Genomic DNA, 24,895 nt, shown 5'->3' on the forward strand with positions numbered 1-24,895 from the left:
GTTGTCACAAGTACACAAAACTACTCGGCCTCGACCACTTGCATTGGAAATGTGGACAATGACAGTGCCGTAAGCAGGCTTCCTCCCAGAGCTCCATTTTCCTCCCACAGTCCAAAGACCTACCAGTTAGTAGGTTAATTGGTCATTGTAAATTGTCCTGTGATTAGGGTAGTGTTAAATTTGGGTGGGTTACTGGTTGGCACGGTTTGTTGTGCAGGGAAGGCCTGTTCTGTGCTGGATTTCTAAATAAATTAATTAAATCCAGTAGGGGCCAGATTCTGTTGGGGAACTACTGGCAGTTCTCCACATTTAACTGTTTCAGTGCCATGATGTTGAGGATTCTAGCACACACAATGACATCCTAAACTTGCTGACCATGTTTCAGTGACAATTGCACAACAGCAGTCCAATGTGAAACTTGTGTTCAGCAGTAGTGTGTGAACCTTTGGGTCTTCCTCGGTACTCAGCCTGTGGAATCTGTTCCTGACACTATGGCACTTTGGAGCTGAAGGCAAGTGTTTGGCTGCCTACATTTTAATTTGGAGGATTAATCAAGTTAATTACCAATTGAAAAATGCACTTTAGTACTTCAATGATTGATATTTTTTTTTAAAAAGCCAGCTAAGTCCAGGGTCTAGCTTATTCAGAGGTCAGAGCATTTTTCAGCTGTTCTGTCATTAAGATTGCTTTGACTCTTCCATGTGACAGCACCACATTGTGTTTGACCTGCTAGCAGGAGATTAACCCCAAGAAAGTTGGGCACCATTCCCACTAACCGACAAATGATTTTTCGTTCCCCTTTGGTTACTTGTTCCATTGATGCAGTGAGATCGAATGATCCCTGTTGAAAAGAACTCTTTCCTGTTAACATTTTTGCTTTATTGTTGATTAGAACTTGCACTCAGAAATAAAGAATAAACGAAGTGATGTTGAAGAGTACCAAAAACATGCAGACCACTGTGCAACATCTGTAAAGGTAGGAAACTTTTCTAGTCCAAGAAGCGAATATTGCTGCTTATTTACAATATCATGAAATGAGTGACTTACACAAACTTGTTATTGAACAGGATTATGAGCTACAGTTAGCATCATATAGCGCTGGCCTGGAAACACTGCGGAATATTCCAGTCAAGAGACAAGTGGCACAATCAATTTCCTCTACAATTCTTCATGAGGTATGTGTTTTTGCTACAGCAACCATACTTTACAATCTATTCAACAATTACAAGTTTAATTCAAAAAGAAAGCAGCTTGCTAAATAGGTAACTGAAGACTTAGGTCACTTCAGAATTTATTCTCTGTTTCTAAAATACTATTGGCCAGAAGTGGTTTATCTAACAATAGGTTTAAAGGCCTTTCTGCCCTTTGAATTCATACTGATTCACTGTCCGTCAGCTGAGGTCTGGATGCAAACTTTGTTCACATGGCTTTGGTGCCTGTTAGAACGTTGTCAAGGGATAATTTATAAGATGTGTAATTACTGTAATTAACATGCAGAATGCTGAACAAACTCATTGTGTCAGGCAGTGTCCAAGGAAGAAAATGAACAATTGATGGTTCAGGTTGAGGTCCTTCATGACTGGAAGGGGGCAGAGGCAGGAATTAAAGAAACATAAGGTTGTGACAGGGGGTGATTTTAACTTTACACCTGTTGACTGAGACTCCCATACTGAATGGAATACAGTTTGTCAAAAGTGTTCAGGCAAAGTTTCTTTAATCAATACATAAGAGGTGAAAACCAAACAGAGTGTGATACCAGATCTCCTGTCAGAGAATGAGACGGGGCAGGTAGTAGAAGTTTGTGTAGGGAAACACTTTGCATCTAGAGATCATGATTTTATTAGTTTCAAGATAATTGTGGAGAAGGATAGTTCTGGTCCTTGGGTTGAGATTCTAAATTGGAGAAAGAACAATTTTGATGTTATCAGAAAGGATCTGGCAAGTGTGGATTAGGACAGCTTGTTTTCTAGCAAAAGTATGCTTGGTAAACTGGAAGCCTTCAAAAGTGAAACTTTGAGATGAAGTTTGTACATTCATGTCAGAATAAAAAGTAAGACTAATGGATTTGGGGAACCTGAATGGGAGTTGGAAAAGGCATGTAAAAAGGATCAAGTTATGATGGTCTTTGAGGATTTCAAAATGCAGCTAGATTGGAGAAAATTGGACTCGTGTTGGATCCGAAGAGATGCAAATTGTAGAATGCCTACCAGATGGCGCTTTTTTTTTGAACAACTTGAGGTTGAGCCAATTAGAAAAGGCAATTTTGGATTGGGTGTTGTGCAATAAACCAGATTTGATTAGGTGTCGAAGATAAAGGAACACTTGGGAGGCAGAGATCATAATTCAGCCTGCAGTTTGAGAGGGAGAAGATGAAGATTAAGTCAATACTGTTGTATTGCAGAGAAGTAAAGGGAGTGATAAAGGCATGAGAGAGGAGCTGGCCAAAATTCATTGCAAGGGGACACGAGTAGGGACAATGGCTGACCACAATGGCTGGAGTTTCTGGGAGCAATTCAGAAGGTGCAGAATAGATACATCCCTCAGATGAAGAAGCATACAAAGGGAGGATGATGTGACAAGGAAAGTCGAAGGCAGCATAAAACCAAAAGAGTGGACATACAAAATAACAAAAATTAGTGGGAAGTTAGAGGATTATGAAGCTTTTAAAATCTAACCAGAAGGCAACTAAAAAGGCCATAGGGAGAGATAAGATGAAATATGAAGGTAAGCTTGCCAATAGTACAAATGAGGAAACCAGAAGTTATTTTCGGATATATCAAGTTAAAAAGGGATGAGAGGGGATATTAGGCTGCTGGAAAATGACACTGGAGAGATAATAATAGGGGACAAGTAAATGGCGGACAAATGTATTTTGTGTCAGTCTTCATTGTCACACTAGTAGTATGCCAGAGATTTGAGAGTGTTGGGGGCAGAACTGTGTGTAGTTGCTATTACTAAGGAGATGGTGTTTGGGAAACTGAAATGTCTGAAGGTAGATAAGTGACCTGGACCAGATGGACTACACTCCAAGGTTCTGAAAGAGGTAGCTGAAGAGATGGTGGAGGCATTTGTAATGATCTTTCAAAAATCACTAGATTCTGGAATGATTCCGGAGGACAGGAAAATTGCAAATGTTACTCTTCTCTTTAAGAAGGGAGGGACCAGAAGAAAGGAAATTATAGGCCAACTGGTTTGACCTCAGTAGTTGGGAAGATATTAAGGATTTGGTTCAGGGTACTTGAAGGCACGTGATAAGATGGGCGAAAGTCAGCATGATTTACTTGAGAAATCTTTCGTGACTAATCTTTTGTAATCCTTTGAGCAAATAGCAAGCAGGATAGACAAAGGAGTGTCAGTGGAGGTTGTGTACTTGGATTTTCAGAAGCTATTTGACAAGGTGCCACTCCTAAGGCTGCTTTATAAGGTAAGAGTCAATGGTATTAAAGGAACAATACTAGCATGGCACTAGAAGATTGGCTGACTGGCAGGAGGCATAGAGTGGGAGTAAAGGGAGTCTTTTCTGGTTGACTGCCAGTGATAAGGTGAAGGAGAATCCCAAGGGCTTCCTCAGATATTATTGAGAGCAAGAGGTAGCAAGGAACCAAATTGGTCTTTTGGAAGATCAGCATGGTAGAAGCACAGAACTGAAAGTGATGGGGGAGATCATAAATGGATATTTTGCATCTGTATTTTCTTGGGAGACGGACACAGTCTATAGAAATAAGCAACACAGCAGTAAGGTCATGGTCTAGATTAGAGGCAGAGGTGCTTGCTGTCTTGAGGCAAATTAGGATGGATAAATTCTCATGGCCTGACAAGGTGTTTCCTTGGACCCTGTGGGAGGCAAGTGCAGAAATTGCAAGGGTAAGTTATTGGAAGGTATTCTAAGCAGTCAGATGTATTGGTATTTGGAAGTCGGGGACTGATTAGGGATAGTTAAAGTCTTTGTGCTTAGTAGGTTGTGTCTAACCAATTTTATAATTTTTCAGGGAATTTACAAGGAAAGGTACCGGGAACAGTGAAGGCAGTGAATATTGTCTACATGGACTTTAGAAAGGCTGTTGGCCAGGTCCCAGATGGCAGGTTGGTTAAGAAGGTTCAGTCACATGGCAACATGGCATTGAAGATTAAATTGGCTTTGTGGGAAAAGCTAGAGAGTGGAGGTAGATGGTTGCCTCTCTGATTGCAGGTTTGTCGCTAGTTGTGTGCCACGGGGATCAGTGCTGGGTATGTTGCTGCTTGTCATCTTTATCAGCAATCAGGATGATAATGTGGTTGACTGGACCAGCAAATTTGCAGATGACGCCAAGATTGGGGGTGTAATGGGCAGCAACGAAGAATGTCAAAGATTAGTGTGATCTGGACTTGTTGGAAAAATGGGCTGAGAAATAGCAGATGGAGTGTAATGCAGACAAGTGTGAAGTGTTGCAATTTAGGAGAACAAACCAGGGTAAGACTTGAATGATGAGCAGTAGGCGATTGAGGAGTGCAGTAGATCAGAGGCATCTGAGAATATAGATCCATAATTCCTTAAATTGTGTCACAGGTAGATGGGGTCATAAAGCTTTTGGCACATTGTCCTTCATAAATAAAAGTACTGACAATAGGGGTTGGGATATAAAGCTGAAGTTTCACAAGATGTTAGTGAGGCCTAATTTGGAGTATTATGTGCCGTTTTGGTCACCTACCTACAGGAAAGATGTCTATAAGATTGAAAGAGTGCAGAGAATACTTACAAGGATGTTGCCAGGACTTGAGGATCTGAGTTACAGTCAAGTCGAGTTGGCAGTAGCATCGCAAATTCCAGCACGGTGAGCACTGATCCTCCCCAGGGCTGTGAGCTCAGCCCACTGATGTTCACACAGCTGACTCACGACTGCACTGCCAGGTGCAGCTCAAACCCCATCATCAAGTTCACTGATGATGCCAACAGTGGTTGGCCTCATCGGCAACTGTGATGAGTTGGCATACAGAGAGGAGTTTAAGGGGCTTTTCAGATGGTGTGAGAATATCCCGAGTCTCAACGTGGACAAGACAAGAGATGTGATTGTGGACTTCAGGAAGGCTCAGGTCAACCACTCTCCATTGCACACCAATGGCTCTGCCTTTGAGTGAAGGGCTCCTTGGTGTGCAGCTAATGGAGGATCTAACCTAGAACCACAACATCACCTCATTAGTCAAGAAGGCACAGCGGTGTCTTCACATTCTGAAGAGATTGAGGTATGTAAGCTCCCCCCCCCCCCCCCCCCCCAGTATTCTAACAGATTTCTACAGGAGAACCATCGAGGGTGTTCTGTTTATTTCCATCATTATGTTATGCTATGGAAGCTGCAAGGCATCGGCCTACAAGGCCCTACAAGTGATGGTAATAATTACTGAGAGGATCACCAGTATCTTTCGCCCTCCCCCCCCCCCCCCCCCGCCCATTTGTGACATTTGCTGGGCGCATTGTCGACAAAGATCCTGAAGCATCGTTGAGAATCCCTACCACCAATCCCACAATCTCTTTTGACTCACTATCATCAGGAAGGAGGCACGGAGCATCAGGGCTAGGATTGCCAGACTGGGTAATATTTTCTTCCCTCAGGGTGTGAGACTAATGGATACCCTGTCACCACAGAGGTCTTGTCACTGTTTACTTATGGATTGTGCATTATATTTTTTTAACTTGTGATAATACTTTGGTTTGTGTGTTATGTTTTGTGGGTGCACCGTGGTCTGGAGGAACATGGTTTCATTTGGTTGTATTTATGACAGAAAACTTGAACTGATTCAGAAGAGGCCATGCTGGGAGTACCAGATGCAAAAAAAAAGGGCACCATTAATTAGATTTGAATCTGAAGTGCTGCCTCACCTGGATGGACTGTTTAGGGCCCTGAATTGTTGTGAGGGAGGAGGTGTAGGGATAGGAGAAACACTTAGCCCTGTTTGAGTTAAATGCCTGGAGGGTGTGCAGGAATATGTGCACACCCAACCTGATGCAGATTGATTGATCACTTGAAACACCTCTGCAACTCCTGGCATCTGCCAATGCTAATTATTTTAATTCCACCTCTACTCCCACACTGGCACGTCTGTTCACAGCCTTCTCTGCTGCCACGTTGAAGCCAGACTCCAAATGGGGGAGCAACTTTCATTCTGTCTTGATTAGTCTGCAACCTGACAGTATGACGAGTAAATTTCACTCACTTCTGGTAATCAGCACCCCAAGCCCTTTATTTTCCCTTATCCCTGTGGCTACATTACCCCTTCTCTCTCCTACCCCACCCTTACCACTTGCCCATCACTTTCATCTTGTTCACCCTACCTCTGCCCCCCTCCAGTTTCCTCTCTCCCTTCATTCCAGTTTATTCTTCCCTCCTATCAGATTCCTTTAAACCTTTGACTTCTCACCTATCACCTCTGAGCTTTTTTTTTACATTGATTCCCTCCCACTCTCGCCCACCCTCTTTCTCCTAGAATCACCAATCGCCTGCCACTTCTTATTAGTTTTTATTCATCCCCTGCCTCTGTATCCTTTTATTCTTGCTTCTGCCTCCTTCCTCTTCAGACTTGGTAAAGGGTCTCAGTCCAAAATGTCACCAATTCATTTTCCCACATGGATCTTGGCTGACCTATTGAGTTCCTCCACCATTTTGTGTGTGTTGATCCAGATTTCTAGCATCTGCAGTCTCTCTTGTGCAACTACTGATACTCTGCTGGTTTTCCTTGCTGGCACGCCCATGATATTATATAACCATATAACAATTACAGCATGGAAACAGGCCATCTTGGCCCTTCTAGTCCGTGATGAACGCTTACTCTCACATAGTTCCACCTATCTGCACTCAGCCCACAACCCTCCATTCCTTTCCTGTCCATATACTTATCCATTTTTTTTTAATGACAAAATCGAACCTGCCTCTACCACTTCTACTAGAAGCTTGTTCCACGCAGCTACCATTCTGAGTAAAGAAGTTCCCCCTCGTGTTACCCCTAAACTTTTGCCCCTGAACTCTCAACTCATGTCCTCTTGTTTGAATCTCCCCTACTCTCAATGGAAAAAGCCTATCCACGTCAACTCTGTCTGTCCCCATCATAATTTTAAATACCTCTGTCAAGTCCCCTCTCAACCTTGTACGTTCCAAAGAATAAAGACCTAACTTGTTCAACTTTTCTCTGTAACTTAGGTGCTGAAACCCAAGTAACATTCTAGTAAATCTCCTCTGTACTCTCTCTAATTTGTTGACATCTTTCCTATAATTTGGTGACCAGAACTGTAAACAATACTCCAAATTTGGCCTCACCAATGCCTTGTACAATTTTAACATTACATCCCAACTCCTATACTCAATGCTCTGATTTATAAAGGCCAACGTACCAAAAGCTTTCTTCACCACCCTATCCACATGAGATTTCACCTTCAGGGAACTATGCACCATTATTCCTAGATCACTCTGTTCTACTGCATTCCTCAGTGCCCTACCATTTACCATGTATGTCCTACCAAAATGTATCACCTCACACTTATCAGTATTAAACTCCATCTGCCATCACTCAGCCCACTCTTCAAACTGGCCTAAATCTCTCTGCAAGCTTTGAAAACCTACTTCATTATCCACAATGCCACCTATCTTAGTATCACCTGCATACTTACTAATCCAATTTACCACCCCATCATCCAGATCATTAATGTACATGACAAACAACATTGGACCCAGTACAGATCCATGAGGCACACCACTAGTCACCGGCCTCCAACCTGACAAACAGTTATCCACCACTACTCTCTGGCATCTCCCATCCAGCCACTGTTGAATGTTTTACTACTTCAATATTAATACCTAACGATTGAACCTTCCTAACTAACCTTCCGTGTGGAACCTTGTCAAAGGCCTTACTGAAGTCCATATAGACAACATCCACTGCTTTACCCTCGTCAACTTTCCTAGTAACCTCTTCAAAAAAATATTGTTAAAGTTTTACAAGCATCTCATCGATCACCAGCATTTTGGGAAATCAAAGTTTTTTTTATTGCCTTACCTTTATTTAAATCCTTTTTTTTTACTCTGTGCTACTCCTATTTTTTTATGTATCCCCAGTGATGTTAGATTTTGAGATGGCAGATGCCTTCTACCAGCAATCTTGGAGGCTGAGATTGTCGCCCTCTATGGGTCACTTCTTGCTTTTCAGTGGAAAGAGTAATGGGCACTTTACTGTGTGTTATGTTAAATGAATCCGGATGCCAGGGACCATTCCCTTAAAGGAGTTAGTAACTGCGAGGAACAATTCAAATACATCCTAATTTAAACATTGGACCCCTGATGCTGAATAACTTTGCTAGGCTCTGAATTCACTAAAATTGAAATCTGAATTCTACTTTTATTAATAATGTGACAAAAGCTTCAAGATTATCATCAAAACTTCTGTATTTATTCACCAGTCTGCAGATCTGCAGTCTCGTTACATAGAACTGCTTACACGGTCCGGTGACTACTACAAGTACCTAAGTGAGATGTTGAAGAGCATGGAAGAAGCAAAGGTGAATATATTCTTCATTTAAGCTTTAATATGTGTGTGTGTGTATATATATATATATAATACATTCCTGCATCTTCCAGGAAATGCTATGGTTTTGGCTGTTTTTAATTAGAAAGTAGTTATACATTTACTTCTGTAATATAGCATGCTTCATTCTTAAAACTGTGTGCACTTGTAATATGGACAGTCCTTATTTGTTCTAAGTTATAACTGTGTAATCAACTTTTAGATTGATGTTTATTGATGTTTATATTAAAGAAATGTAGGTTACAAACTGAAATATCACAGGCCACTTCAATCTAATTTTAATTATACAGATAAAAAACACAAAAATTGAGCTTTTGGAAGAGGCACTTAAAAATGCCCAAGATGAGAATGCTGATAGTATGCACCAGAAGAAGTATCTTGATCAACATTTAAGCCAGGTTCAGAGTGAGTACGCAGACTTCCGGAAAAAGATAATTCTCCTAGAGGAGCAGAAGAGAAATGCTGAAGTAGACCGAGATGCCACAAAACAGAATCTAGATGCACAACTTATCAAAATGAAGGAAATCAATGAGAAGATCACAAGATTGACGTTTGAAATTGATGAGGAAAAAAGGAGGAGAAAATTAACTGAAACCCAATGTGCCGAGCAAAAGGATGAATATGACAGTATTTTCCGACTGAAGCAGAAGGAGCTTGATGAGGCTCACTGGCTCAAATTGGAGCTTGAGAAATCGATCAAAGACAAAGAAAAAGAGATGGAAAGGCTTAGGGGTGTGTTGAAGGAGGAGTCTTTAAGAAGGCAACAACTTGAAAGTGAACTAGATAGGCTTAGGGACAATTTTGAGCAGGAAAAAAGGGTATTGAATTCACAGATTGAAAAAGAGGTTCATATAAGGGAAACTACAGTTGAAAGGTTAAATATTAGGAAGGAAGATGATGTTGCCGCTTTGAATATTCAGTTGCAAAAGGCTCTGAATGAGAAAAAGAACCTCAGGGATGAAATAGATCAATTAAGAAGTTCTGCCAGGGAAATTGAGTTGAGTAGGAAAAGGGCAGAAAGGGATGTTTTGCAGCAGAAATCAGCTAATGCTGAAGAATCCCAGAAGAGGAAGGAACTTGAACTAGAAATAGAAACGCTCACCAAGTTTAAAACTGAGGAAACTCTGAGGTTTAAATCATTTCAGGAGGATACCTCCAAGGCTATCCATGACAAAGCCAAGGAGATTGAAAGGCTAAAGATCTTGCTAGAGGAAGAAATAAATAAGCGGAAGCATTTGGAAAACGAGAATGATGAATTGAAAAAAGTACAAACAAATTTTCAGAAAAATGAAGCTGAAAATCTTACTAAAATTAAAACCACAGAGCAAGAGTTTACAATTATAAAGGTGGAACGTGATAGAATATCTAGAGAAAAGGCTGGTTTGGAAAATGAAATTGCACGCCTGCAGAACAGTTTAAGGGATGCAAACAATACAAAATATAAGGTAGATGAGGAACTGAAACAGCTAAGGAAGAATCTAAATGAGGAGAGTGCAAGGAGAAGCAGTGCTGAAGAGAAGTTTAAAAACCTTGAACAAAAGTGCAGGGAACATACAAGTTCAATTACGCGGCTTACCCATCAGATTGAAGAAATCACAATCATGAAGAAGATGGTGGAGAATGATCTCTCCGAGCAACGGAATGCTTTGGACCAGCAACGCAAAGAGAAGGCTATCAGCACAGATGAGTTAAATAGGTTGTACACTGATGTAGAAGCACTGCGTCGCCAGTTGAATCAAGAGAAAGAGAACGTGAGACAGGCTCATCAGAGAAATGAGGGCTTGCAGAAAACAATTGAAGAGAAAAGCAAGGCTTTGAACGAAAGCATAAGTGAAATCGATAGGCTGCGTTCCGTGGTCGAAAATCTCACGAAAGAACGACTGAAGTTGGAAGAAGCATTGAGAAACTTGAGGACAGAATTTGATGATTTCTGCAGAAGCCAAAATGAAACTGAGGGTGAGAAGTCGCAAACCATCTCTGAGCTCAGGATTCAACTTGAGCTGTCTAACAAAAGAACAACTGACCTTCAAGAGCTAATTATTGAATTAAAGAATGAGAGGGAAAAATTGAAACTGGAAGTTGAATCATTCCAAAAGCAAGCTCTGGAGGTACATGCAAGTTTTAATGTTCTATCTCGTGTATTGTTGTTGTTGTTATTATTATTAATCTTTACTACACAGGAATATAAACAATGAATGTTAACATTGTCTAGTATTTTGCCACTAAAGATATCCATAGCTTTCAGGAAATATGAGAGTGAATTCGGATAGAATTTCTGTAGAATTTTCAGTCACCCAATTGGGCCATCATTCTGTAGAACTTCATTCAAATTGGACCAGCTAATGGGCTCACCTTTGCAAACACTTCAGAACTTTGAAATTATATCAGAATTTGGCCAGCCGCTTTATCAAGCACATTCGCTCCATCTGCAAAAAAAAAGGATTTTCCTGTGGCCAACCACTTCAATTCCCATTCCCATTCTGACATGTCAGTCCATGGATGCCTCTTCTGCCATGTTGAGGGCACTCTTAGGTTGAAAGAGCAGCACCTTGTATTCATCTCAGGAGCCTCCAAGCTGATGACATGAATATCGATTTCTCTAACTTCAGGTAATATTTTTTCCCTCTTTTCCCTGTCCCTCTTCTTCATTTCCCCACTCTGGACCCCCCCCCCCCACTTTGCCTCTTTTCCTTAGCTGCCTATCACCTCCCCCAGTGCCCCTGCAACTTCCTGTTCTCCCATAGTCCACTCTTCGATCTTCTCCAGCCCTTTACCTTTGCCACCTATCACCTCCCAGCTTCTTGTATCCCTCCTCCCCCAAGTGAACTTGGCTCACTTGTCACTTTCCAGCTTGCACTCCTCCTCCTCCTTCCCTGCCTCCTCCATCTACTTATCCTGGCATCTCCCCCCTTCCTTTCCAGCCCTGATCAAGGGTCACGGCCTGAAATGCCAATCATTCATTTCCATAGATGCTCCCTGACCCGCTGAGTTCCTTTCAGCATTTTGTGTGTGTTGCACTGGACTTCTAGCATCTCCAGAATCCAATCACAAACAAGTGAAAATCTGCAGATTTTCATGAAACTACTTGGGTTAATAGGCTAGTAAGCCAAATAGTAGCAAAAACTTCCCCTGTTCAGTTTATTCCCAAATAGAACATCAATGACTAATTTGCATGAAAGTAGGAATTCTATTATAGCACAACAATTTTGGTTCTATTTTGTTGTAACACCTATCTCATCCAAGAAAACAAATTTAACAATTGAGATGTTGTTGGTACGTCATGTTATAGGTTGTGCAGAGGCCTCTCTGCTCTAGTATCCTGGGTTCAATTCTGCCTCCAGTGCTGTCTGCGTGGATTTTGCATGTTCTCCTCATGATCATGTGGGTCTTCCCCTTAGGTACTACAGATATCTTTCCATATACCAGATGTGCCAATTGTTGGGTTGATTGGCTACTGTAAATTACAAACAGACTGGGTAACAAGTGGAAGAATCAGGTGGAGGTTGATGGGTATATGTGAGAGAATAGGTTACAAGAAAAGAAGTGGACATTGCTGTGGTATAGAGATATGGTAGAGGCTTGATTTTTGTGACTGGATGCCTATGACCAGAGAAGTTCTACAGGAATCGACGTTGGGATAGTCCGTCCCCAGGTAATGAACTGGTTCCACTTTTACAGATGTTCACAAGACAATTTTGTTGGCAAGTCAGAAATACATAAAAATCACTTGATAGGGTAGCCATGATTCTACAGTTATCACCATAAGTGATACACACAAACTGATCAGATAACTACAAGTGTAGAGAGGAAAGTGGTTTTTGCTATATGCTCATTCAAAGTCCATTTATTATCGAATCATCTATATTACATAGAACCTTGAGAAGCATCTCCTTTCGGGCAGCCACAAAACAAAAGGAATCCAACAGAACCAATTTAAAATAAAAGACCGCCGAACACCCAGTGTGTAGGGGGAAGAAATCGTGCAAACAATAAAAGTAAGCAAGTAACGTTCAGAACTGAAGTTCACTGAAGTGAGTGCCCAGCCACAAAGCCAGTCATTGCTGAAGTCGATCCAGGACTAGGCTGCAGGCTACAGAATCAGTCCAGCGCAGTGAGGAGACATACAGGGACATGTATCGGACTTTGGACTTCGGAATTTAACAATTGTACGTGAGCTTGTTCATAGGCAGAGGTGTCCATAAGTTGGGCATCTGTAACTGAAGGACAGCACGTATACTCAAATCATCCATATACATGCAAGAAGCATCGTTTTAAGTTCACAGATAACATGGATCAATGTGAGGTGATGTACTTTGGAAGCACCGATGAGACTAGAATAAAAACTACGAATATTAGGGACCTAGGGAGGTTGAAAGCAGGTGTGCAAGTCCAAAGATCCCTGAATGTGGCAATGCAGATGGATAGTTTGATTAAGAAGGCATATGTAACTCTGGCATTCATAGTTGAGGCATTGAATATAGGAGCTGTGTTCCAACTTTATGAAACGTTAATGAGATCTCAGTAGAAGTACTGCATGCAATTCTGTTCATTATGGATGTAATGGCACTGCAGAGGAGATTCATCAGGATGTTGCATGAGGTGGAGCATTTCAACTTTCAAGAAGGTTAGAGAGGCCAGGTCTGTTTTCCCTGGTGGGTAAGGTTAAGAGGGAACATGATACAGCAATATGAACTTGTGTACATAGGGTGGACTGCAGTAAGTCTTTCGCCATTAAGGGTGAGTAAAAGCAGAGGACATAAACTTGGGGCAAAGGTAGGAGCTGTGGAAGGGATTTGATGGGTCTTTTATGCACCCAGAATGCAGTGAGTACCTGGAACACACTGTCTGAGAGAGTGGTGGAAGCAAAGTCACTGACAGTGTTTTAGAGAACTTGAATTGCCTCAGAATAGAAGACTGTTGGCCAGATGCTGGAAGATGGGATTAGTAAGGATGTTGTCCTCTGATCAGCCTGATTGTGGTGGGCTGAATGCTTTGTTTCCATGCTATAGGACTCTGTAGCTGTCCAATTAAAATAATAGGATGCCCCATAATTCCTCAATAAATGATTATGCAATTAGCACAGAATGGAGAACCCACTGGCAAATGCTAATAGAGCTTGCAAAATAATGAGAGTATTTAGATTGCATGGCCCATCAAGCAGAGAAGCCACAATTGTTTTCTGATGGCAATGATTTGCAGAAAAGGAGAAAGGAGTGATGGTGGTGTTCGGTAGGTGCAGATTTGCCTAAAAGCTTGTCTACCATTTTCCTTGGGTCTCCTTGGATATGCCAGATTATAACTGAGCCATGTCATACATGGATTTTCAGTGAAGATCACTAGCCCTTGGTTCTATTCCCCTGAGTACATTTATCTTGAGAGTGTTGGGTAGAAGATTTGCTTTTAACCAGGCAGATGCTAGACATACTTGGGTCTTTGTTCTACTACCTGCACCATTTTGGAAATTTCACAACCTAACAGGTGTGCATGTTACCGTATTGGCAGACTAGAACACTTGTGTCTTTAGACAACATTTTCCCATTCTGAGTAGATTAAAAGATCTAGTTTTCAAAATTGCTCAGAGTTATTTGTGTAGAGCAGTAGGTGAATCTTTTCTACTTATTCATACATCAGAATGTAGAAGTCACTGGTAAAGTCATGCAGTTGTTATCCTTAAGGTGGTCCTGAGTTGTCCATCTGAACTGCTGCAATGGATCTGCTGAAGATACTTCCACAGGGCCATTGTTCGGGGAACTCCAGGATTTGGAACCAATCACCATGAAAGAATGGAAATGCATTTGCGTGTTTGGATGGAAGGGAACATCAATATGGTGATATTCCAGTATACCCCGAACCCTTGTCCTCTTTTGGTGATAATGGACATGAATTTGAGAGAACTGTAGTACATTTTGTAAATATACATTTCAAAGCCACTGTGTAGAGATGATGGAAAGAATTAATGTTTCAGGTGATAGACTATGATTGGTACCCCATCTATTTCACCCTTGGTGGTTTCGGTCTTGAGCATCATCGGAACTGCATTCATCAAGATCTACGGATTGATTCCAAACACATACCTGACGTGTCTTGTAGATAGTGGAAACATGTTTGGGCATCATAAAGCAAGTCACTCACTGCAGGATACCCAACTTCTAGCCTGCTATTGTAACAATGTTATTTATAGGACTTGCTGGTCTATTTGAGCTTCTGGTCAGTGGTGACTCCAAGATGTGTGGATGTAGAAGATGTGGTGATGCTAAAGCTATCTGTTGTCAGGGGCAGGTGGTTAGAATCTCTCCTTGCGGATTTTGATTGTTAGACATTTCTGTGGCGTGAGTGTTACTTGGAAGTTATCAGCCCAGGCCAAAACCTGTCCAGGTTTAGCTGTGTACAGGCAATGGCTGCTTCATTTGCTGAGGAATTGCAAATGAAATTGAACATTATGCAATAATTGGGCAGACTCACTCCTAATCTTGCGATGGAAGGAGCACTATTGATGAAGCAGCTGAAGATGGAAGGAATCGGGATGCAGCTGGGGTGATTAAATTATAAGGGCCAAAACCACCACCATTTTGTGCGAGGTATGACTCCTCCTATTGCAGTTTTTACCCTTGGTGCCCATTAATGTTGATAGCTTTTGATATCTCTCCTGAATATCAAAATGTTACTTTTGTCTTGCTTTTGGAATTCAGCTGTTTGGTCCACTTGAGCAAAAGTTGTGATGAGGTCTGCAACCAAATGGCCCTAGTGTAGCCTGTTCTGGGTTTTGGTAAGGAATTAATGGTGTCTCAGTATCCCTGGCTAGCACTGATGATGCCATCTATGACTTTGATAATAGAACGTAGGCTGAGTTTATGGTGTTCAGCTGAATTGGACGAGGGAAGCTTTGTGTGAGCAGGATGAACCTAGCCGATTTTAAGAGTATGGATCTTCAGTATTACAGTGGCATTATCTGGTCCTATTATCATAGTTCTGTCCAGTGTCCTCAGCCATTTCTTGTTCTTTCATGGGGTCAATTGAAATGGCTGGTCCAGCTTACAAAATGGTGGATGTCCCAGAAGAAATCTAAAATAGACTAAACACTAGTAGCTGAAGATGGTTGCCAATGGTTCTTAATTGCTCCTGTGTTGCGTCCTGGGTATCGATGTTTATGGCTCTGCCTCTTCCAGTTAGCTTTTTTAATTAAACATCACCATTTATAATTAGATGCTTGGATCTAATCTGTTGGCAACTCCTTAAAATGCTTTAACTTCAATTGATTTCTTATCTTAATGCACTGATTTAATTTAATTGTGAACATAATGGACTGCCATAATCAAAATTAATATTAAATAAACTTTCACTTAAAATCGTAGGTATGTTATTCCAAATCCAATGCATGTAAATGTTACCAAATAAGTTTTGACTTAAATGAATCTGGACAACACTTTCAACTTTGGAGGAGAAGAAATTTCTTCACCCAGAAGTTGATGAATATTTGAAATTTGTGGCCCATGGATACTGAGATGTTAAATACACCCCAGACTCGCATTGTAGATTTATGATGCTGAAGGGAAATGGGAATTGTGTTTGACGGTTGACCTGACAAGGTTGGCCGTGATCTTACTGAATAATGGAGTAAGCTGAAGGGTTAGGCTGGCCAGTTCTTTTTAGTCTTCTGTTGAAAATGCAAACTGAAGTTGTTGTTCGCTAACTGGGTGGTTTTGAAAGTGCTGTAACTTTTATAAAAAGGGGATAACACCATAGCAGGAAGTCACATTGATAGATACAGATCAGTCATGCCAGTTTGTATCTAATTAGTGGTATCATAGTAGCACTGGAGCCGAGATTTCCCAATTGTTCAGCTGTTGCCTTCAGTCAGCTGACCATCTACTGCCATATTGAGCAGTAGATTTTCTGCTTGGCTGGTGAGTGCTGCTGCAGTCTAACATTGTATACAGATAGAAACTTTAACTTTTTTGACCCAATTATTGATTTTATGACAAGTGAAAATGGCTTCAGTTATGATTTAATCATGTAAACGTAATAAAATATCAGATGTCAATTTTTTGTTAGTTTCGTAGAAGTAAGGCAGCATGGAAGCAGACCCTTGACCCAGTTTGTCCATAATCCCAAAAGTGCCTGCCTGTGCTAATTTCATTTGCTCATGTTTGGCCTATAACCCTCTAAACCTTTCCTATCTATGAACCTTTCTAAATGTCTTAAATATTGTAATTGTACCCACATGCATCACTTACTTGGGCAGCTTGTTCCATTCACTATTTGCTGATTTAAAAAGAATCTGAAAGATGAATCCAAAAATGCATGAATAGGACAACACCTTTGCCAAAAAAAGTGCTTCATCTTTTCTGCTAAGATGTGTCTTCTACTTTGATTAGTAAGTAAAATTCGTTGTGCCTCATTACAAACGGACCACATATTTTCACAAAAAAAGATGACATGAGTGATATAAGATGTTTATCCTTTGTATATCCCTTTAATTGTGCTATGAAGCCAACCTCTGCCCTATTCAGAGATGAGTACAACCACAACGATTATTCTTCATTACTTTCATATCAGTGTATGCTGGCATAAGTTTCTTCTGCTGCAAGATGAAATGACAAACAAGTTTAAGTGTCATTTAATTACGAAAAAGGGTTAAAGTTATAGAATAAATATCACAGTTGCTGTAAACATTTTAAAGGCAATACGTTTTTATCAACAGTAACATGTGCAGTCTTTCTATCCATTTTCCTGTAACTCATAGTATTTATTTTAATGGTTTTCCATAAAACAATCTTGTGTCATCTTAATCTCTGTTTGGACATAACCAAGTTATAATTTTAAAATACCTTTCTTTAATTGGGATTTGTTAATAGCTAAGTACACCTCCAATTAAAAGATTTTGCCTTACAACAGAAGCCCTGAGAAGCCTAGCCCTACAAGCTTCCAAGAAAATATGAAAACTTGGAGACTGACTGCTAACTTGTTTGTTCATTAGTGAGGGATTGAATTCAAGAGCCACTGGGTAATGTTGCAGCTCTACAAAACTCTTGTCACATCATTATAGGAAGGATGTGGAAGTTTTAGAGAGAATGCTGAGGAGATTTACTTAGGATGCTGCTTGGATTAGAGAGCATGTTTTGTGAGGAAAAATTTGAGTAAGCTAGGGATTTTCTCTTTGCAGCAAAAAAGGATGAGAGGTGACTTTGATAGAGGCATACATGATGATAAGAAGCATAGATAGAGTGGGCAGCCAGTAGCTTTTTCCACAGGGTGGAAATGGCTAGTATGAGAGGGCATCACTTTAAGGTGATTGGAGAAAAATATAGAAGGATGCCATAGATACTTTAGACATAATGGTGGGTGTGTGGAGTGTGCTGTCTGGGATAGTGGAATAGCCAGATACATAAGGGACATTTAAGAGATTTGAATAGATGAAAGAAAAACTGTGTGAGAGCTAAGCATTAGATTGATCTTGGAATAGGTTAAAAGGTTGTTGTGGGTCAATAGAGCCTTCCTGTGCAGTGCTTTTCTATGTTCATCCTCGAAGAAAGAATTTGATAACTTGAATCACTTGTGATAACAATTCTTAGTGCCATTTAAATGACTAGGTGACGGGTGCAGTCTTTTTTTTTGTTGCCTTTCACACAGAGTAGCAGCAAACACTTGATCAGCAGTAATAGAAACTTGTATTGTTGCTGTTGATGGGAGAGTTTACTGAAAACCAATCTTCTGCCATTACTTGTGACAAAGGTGCTAACAATATAGAGCCCTTCAGATCTCTGGAAGATACCTTAAGACACTTTTACCCAATTTCTTCCAGCCTTTCAGTTTTCCCAACAGTTCATTTAGTGAAGTAGTTAAATATGGCAGTATATTAAATCTCTTAGTAAATATACCTATTCATTAACTGTTTTGGTGTAATCAATGAATAACTGATGAGAAATAATTTTGCTATGATAACTAAATTAAGTGAATAGTTGCTTGAAATGAAAAGATTTTTTGAAAGAATAATTGTGTATAAAGCAATCTGTTCTACAAATATAATTTTAAATATCTTCATTTTTGGCCTAAAGCTAAATTTTGAAATGCGAAAACATGATTATGTTCTATCTTAACATTTAGGCAACCAATATGATTAAGCAGACACATACTGCTCATAAAGACATTTTGCAAGAAAAAGAATCCCTGCTGCTGAAGATCAAACTCCTGGAACAGGATAAGGCAAGGCTTCAGCATTATGAAGATGAACTAAGTAGAGTAAAGGCACGCTTTGAAGCTGAGTCCCGCATGAAGCAGCGACTTCAGGATGAAGTCGATATCATCAGAAATGACATAAGCTACTGGAAGAATCAGGCGGAAATGCAACAGTTAGAAAAGGGCAAATCAAGTAGTGAGTATGAGCGTTTGAAAGCTGAGCTAGATAGACTGCAAGCAGAACTGAGAGCAACTGAAGAAAGATACAGGCGGAAGCTTGAGGATAGTGAAAGAGCGAAGAGGATGGAGCTGGAAGCACTCCAAGCCAAAACAAAATTAGAAATTGAAAAGCTCAGTCAGACACCACCAACTTTCAACAAACAGACTCAAACAGGTGATATGGTTGTGGTTGATTCTGCAAAACTTCTGTTTGATGGAATCCGTAAAAAGGTTACAGCAACCCAGTTGTATGATTGCCAGCTAATTGATAAATCAACTTTAGATAAGCTGCTGAGGGGTGAAAGAACATTGATGGATGTTTCAAACGACATTAATGTGCATCTTCATGGGTTGGAGAGTATAGCTGGAGTCTATTCACCATCAAATGGAAAAAAGCTGTCACTATCTGAAGCTGCAAAAGAGAATATCATTAGTCCTGATGAGGCTATATCACTTTTGGAAGCACAGGCAGCTACCGGATTCATCATTGATCCACAGAGAAACAAAAGGATGACTGTGGATGAAGCTGTTGCAACAGGCCTTGTGGATTATAAAGACAGAGACAAACTCCTGGTAGCAGAAAAGGCTGTAACTGGATTTAAAGACCCGTTCACAGGAAAGGTTATCTCACTATTTGAAGCAATGAAAAAAAATATTGTTGATAAAGTGACAGGCCTTCGCTTGTTACAGGCACAGATTGCAGCAGGTGGAATAGTTGATTCAGTTAACAGTGTGTATTTGCCAAAAGAGCTGGCATATAAACGTGGGCTGGTTGATGCAGAAATGTATCAAAGGCTTACGTCTCCTTTTGACGAATCAAAAATCTTTGTTGATCCAAACACAGATTCCAAAGTTTCCTATCAGCAGCTGAAATTAAACTGCAGAACAGATCCTGGAACAGATTTATTACTTTTGCCTGTGCAAAAGTCAGAAATAGAATTACCAGGAATCAGAGCATCTGTTCCACTGCAGGATCTTGTAAATGCCCAGATTATAGATAAAAAAACAGTAGACCATCTTTCACATGGACTGCTCACAATAGATGATGTTGCTGCCCAGTACAAGGGCTACCTGCAAGGTGACAGTTGTATTGCAGGAGTGTTTGTTGAAGCCACACAGGAAACACTGCCAATCTATCAAGCCATGAGGAAGGGCTTGATTAGACAAGGCACGGCCCTTGAGCTACTAGAAGCCCAGGCAGCCACAGGTCATGTAATTGATCCAGTTAATAACCAAAAGCTGACTGTTGAGGAAGCTGCTGCAAAGAAACTCATCGGTGTGGAGTTCAAAATGAAACTACTTTCAGCAGAAAGGGCTGTTACTGGTTACAAGGATCCTGAAACTGGGAAAACCATCTCGTTGTTTCAGGCAATGCAAAAAGACTTGATTGAACACAATCATGGTATTCGCTTACTTGAAGCCCAAATTGCCACTGGTGGAATTATTGATCCAATGCACAGCCATCGCTTGCCAGTTGATGTTGCTTACAAGCGTAATTACTTCAATGAAGAATTGAATGAAATTTTAATTGATCCCAGTGATGACACCAAAGGCTTCTTTGATCCCAACACAGAAGAGAATTTGACCTATCTTCAATTAAAGGATCGGTGCATTACTGATAAAGTCACAGGACTTTGTTTATTGCCTCTAAAACAGAAGAAAAAGGAGCCTACAACTTCAAGATCATCTGCAGTAAGAAAGCGTAGAGTGGTCGTTGTGGATCCTGAAACAGAGCGAGAAATGTCAGTACGCGAGGCATATCACAAAGACCTGATAGATTATGAGACTTTCCTTGAACTTTCTGAACAGGAGGCAGAGTGGGAAGAGATAACAATTAAAGGATCAGATGGAAGTACCAAAACAGTGGTTGTTGACAGGAAAACTGGAAATCAGTATGACATTGAAGAGTCATTACAGAAAGGCATAATTGATAAGAAGAGTTTTGACGACTATCGGGCTGGAACTCTGACACTCTCACAGTTTGTGGATTTGTTTACTGATAAGGATAATCTTAGTGCATCTAAAGTGAGCAGTGTAATGAACAGTAGTCCAATTCGATCACCAGGTTTAAAACAACCTTTTGATTCTTTGGAGGATTCTTCTCCCATTGCCGCCATCTTTGATGTTGAAACACTGGAAAAAATAACAATTTCTGAAGCCATGCGTCGCAATATTGTTGACACAATTACAGGGCAGAGGCTACTAGAAGCTCAGGCCTGTACAGGAGGTATAATAAATCCTGGAACTGGTCAGAAACTATCCATTCAAGATGCTATATATCAACGTATCATTGATGAAGAGATGGGAAAGCGGTTAAAGCCAGCCCAGAAAGCTTATGTCGGTTTTGACGATGTGAAGAACAAGAAAAGACTCTCTGCAGCAGAAGCGATGCAAGAGAATTGGCTGCCACATGAAGCTGGGCAACGTTTCCTCGAGTACCAGTGTGCTACAGGTGGACTTGTTGTGCCAAACTTTGCAGGACGAATTACCATTGATGAAGCAGTAAGGAGAGGCTTGGTTAATGCCAAATCAGCTCAGAAACTGCAGGATAGCAGCAGTTACTCAAAATGTATGACGTGTCCCAAAACAAAATTGAAGATTTCATATAAGGAGGCAGTAGATCGTTCAATGGTTGAAGACAAGACAGGCCTACGGCTGTTAGAAGCGACATCGTTTTCTACCAAAGGAATTAATAGTGCATACAATACAGGTGGTTTCTCTGGACCAAATTCCCGACCAGGTTCCCGCTCAGGTTCCCGTTCAAGCTCAAGAAGTGGGTCAAGACGAGGAAGTTTTGATGCCAGCTCTTCTATTTTAACTAGTAGTCATATAACCATTAAATCCTCCTCTATTACACATTAATCATTTGTTACTAGTATCCAAGTGTGGTAGTTTTTGAAATGTGTGGAAGATCCAAATTTATATTCTTTTCAAATGCTTTCAAATATAGTTGATTCATACATTGGTGCCCTGTTAAGATCATTATCAAAATCAGAATCGGAATCACTTTATTGCCAGTATGTAAAATGTATCAGAATTGATCATGGTTCGGTGTCAAGCACAAAACACAGGACAACAGACAACACCATTGAAACCAACAGTTTACCAGGACAGCAGTGCAAACAGTCATGAGCAATCAACAATTAGCAGAAACGTCAATAATCAAACTTGTGTAAATGTGAACGTGGGCTCAATCATTCTCAACAGGAGGAGGAGAGCAGAAAGGACCATTTAACAGATGTTGTGCAGGAACAATTGGGTTATTACACCTGAATGAGTTTTGTTGAAAGGCTGGATAGCTCCAGGAAAGAAACTTCAGAGAAGACGTGTAGTCATGGTGATGATCGACTTGTAGCATTCTCCCTGTTGGCAAATTGGTGAAAAGGTAATTGCTGTAGCCTGGATGGAGTCGGCAGTATTTTTTTCAGCTCTTCACTCTGGCCATGAACATGTCTAGTAGCTGACAGCCAATGATCTTCTCCAGTGAGTGGACCAATCACTGTAGCCTGGACTTGGAGAGGAGGAGGTGGTGGGAGACCAAACGGTGATGGAGATGGTCACAGCACTCTTCGTGATGAGAGTTAAAATTCATCAGGATATGCCTGGAGATTCTAAGTTTACCAAGCTGGCGTAGGAAGAACAATTGCCACTGGGTGTACTTGTTCCACTTCAATGTATTGGTAATGGTAGTTCCCAAGAATTTGAATGACTCAACCACAAACACGGCCTGACCATTTATTTCCAAGATGGGTGGTGGGGCTGGTAGGGAGTTGTCGCTGAAAGTTAATCCTCATTTCCACTGTCTTGATAGCACCAAGTTCCAATTTGTTACGAGCACAACCTGCTGCAAAATGGGTCTACCTCTCTTTGATAGTAAGTCCCATCATTATTAGAGGTGAGACCAACTACAGTTGAGTCATATACAAACTGTAGAATTTTCATGGATTTGTGAAGGTACAGTTTATGGGAAATGTTAACCAGAATTACAATTGAATAACCAAATCCAAAGGTTACTGATATAATGAGAAATTCAACTTGTAACCCTTTCCAGAAGAGACTGCTTTTTCAGTTAATACTGTACAACAGTTTTAAAGTTGTAAAGGATTGTGCCAATAGAGTGAGCTGTTAAATATGTCAATTCTTTGGAGGGTTTTTATTGTATAGAGCTAATTGTGGTTTCAGTTTGTTTCACACTAAATTTTCTATAGATTAAAAACTAATTGATCTTAACTTGGCTCCATTGTAATTATGTAATCTTATACTTATGGGATGTTTTAGCAGGTGCAAAGGAAATTATACTTTTTCTAATGTTTTGATGAATATTCAGTACATAGCCAAAAAAATCTGTTAATAAAAAAATATTTGTTTAAAGCTTGCTGAATGAAGTATGCATTTTTCTTTTCATATTCTTAGTATTGTGAATATTTAATGAAATACAATCATTTGATTATTGAAAAGTTGCATGTGCAGGCAAATACACATCAAATCTTACAAATGGAGACTGAGCAAGTAAAAAAGAAGCTCATTTTCTTGAAATGTATACCAACTAAGGTGTTGCTAAATGGGTAAATAGTTTGCCTATACTTAATTTTGAGTAGGCCATCATGTAGCTGAGCTAGATAATTATTTCAGATTTCAATGCAGTAATTTAAAAAAAAAATGTAAACTTTACATTACTGAAATTTCCAGATGGTTACAGCTCCATGGAGAGTCAAAACAGATCATGTTCAAATTAATTTATTTATCACACGTACATCAAAACCTACAGTGAAATACATCATTTATGGTAAAACCCAACACACTCCAGGTGTTCGGGGGCAGCCCGCAATACTCAGCAGAACTTTTCCGCACATGCTCTCTTTCAATTCCAGGCCCCAAATCTTTGTTCATTGGGCTTTGACTACTGAACTTCTGATTGACCTTAGGGCTTTGAATTTTAGTATCAATCCCCGGACTAGCCGAGGACAGGACCTGGAACCCTGGGACTTGTTGGGCTTTGTGCTACCCTGTCCCTTTTGTTTGAACAGACATCCAATATGGGAACTCGCTGACATTAGAGACTAGGAAAAGATCAAAAAGTGATACAGGACAAAAGGATTTGGGGTAGCATTGGGGAAAGACACAACCATTCTTCCCCTGGAGTAAGAATTTGGATAAAGGGAGATTTAGAAAATTAAAGCGAAAGCATAAGAATGAATGAGAATTAGTGATAGAGCATAGAATAAGATTGCAACAACAAACGGTCAATGAAATGGTTTAAAAAAAAAGGTCCTATCAGATAAAAAAATAAAGCAAGCCTTAACAAAGGACCATATTCAATTTGATAGATTTAGGTTTAAAAGTTGGGTTTCAAAGAGAGTTACATACTAGATAAGAAAGGCAAGCTGGCCTAAGCAGATTGGATATTAGGTTAAGGCTGAAGACTTATTTACACTATAAGGCATAGGAGCAGAACAAGGCTATTTGGTCCATCAAGTCTAATTTGCCATTGAATCATTCCTGATTTTCTTCAATCATATTTTCCTGCCTTCTCCCTATGATCCTTGGCCTCCCTCAAATGGAGAGGCTATCAATCTTTGCTTTAACTACACCCAATGACTTGGCCTTCATGACCCTCCATGGCAATGAATTCCACAGACTCACTTCCCTCTGGCTGAAGAAATCCTTACTCATCTCAGTTTTAAAAGCACATTCCTTTATTCTGAGACTCTGCCCTTGGATCCAACGCTCTTCTATTAATTGAAACCTATTTAAAGATGTATTTCAAAATTTCCAACAAAGATGTCCATTATAGAGAAATAAAGAGAATGGGATATCATTCATGGCTTAATAAAGAATGGAATTACCCTGAAATTAAAATATATGTTAATTTGCAAAGATTGCTAGTATATCTGAACATTGGAAATATTTTAGGAACCAACAAAGAGTGACTTAAAGTATGAAGAGTGTAAAT

The 24,895-nt window shown here is 40.2% G+C and overlaps 1 protein-coding gene across 2 annotated transcripts in view; it reads left to right on the top strand.

The window, feature by feature from the left end:
* Window positions 1-23,317, top strand: part of LOC132395526 (desmoplakin-like) — a 62,889-nt gene extending 39,572 nt beyond the window's left edge. The window contains exons 20-24 of one of the 2 annotated variants that reach the window (XM_059972283.1): window positions 893-976; window positions 1,068-1,175; window positions 8,423-8,521; window positions 8,838-10,655; window positions 18,652-23,317. In XM_059972283.1, the coding sequence (XP_059828266.1) occupies window positions 893-976; window positions 1,068-1,175; window positions 8,423-8,521; window positions 8,838-10,655; window positions 18,652-21,804 (5,262 nt within the window). In that variant the 3' untranslated portion in view covers window positions 21,805-23,317. The remainder of the gene's footprint in view (window positions 1-892; window positions 977-1,067; window positions 1,176-8,422; window positions 8,522-8,837; window positions 10,656-18,651) is intronic. The other variant, XM_059972290.1, reaches the window with a different exon arrangement.
* Window positions 23,318-24,895: the final 1,578 nt, after the last annotated feature.

The sequence above is a fragment of the Hypanus sabinus genome, chromosome 1 (assembly GCF_030144855.1).
Source record: "Hypanus sabinus isolate sHypSab1 chromosome 1, sHypSab1.hap1, whole genome shotgun sequence".
In the NCBI taxonomy this organism is placed as follows: Eukaryota; Metazoa; Chordata; class Chondrichthyes; order Myliobatiformes; family Dasyatidae; genus Hypanus; species Hypanus sabinus.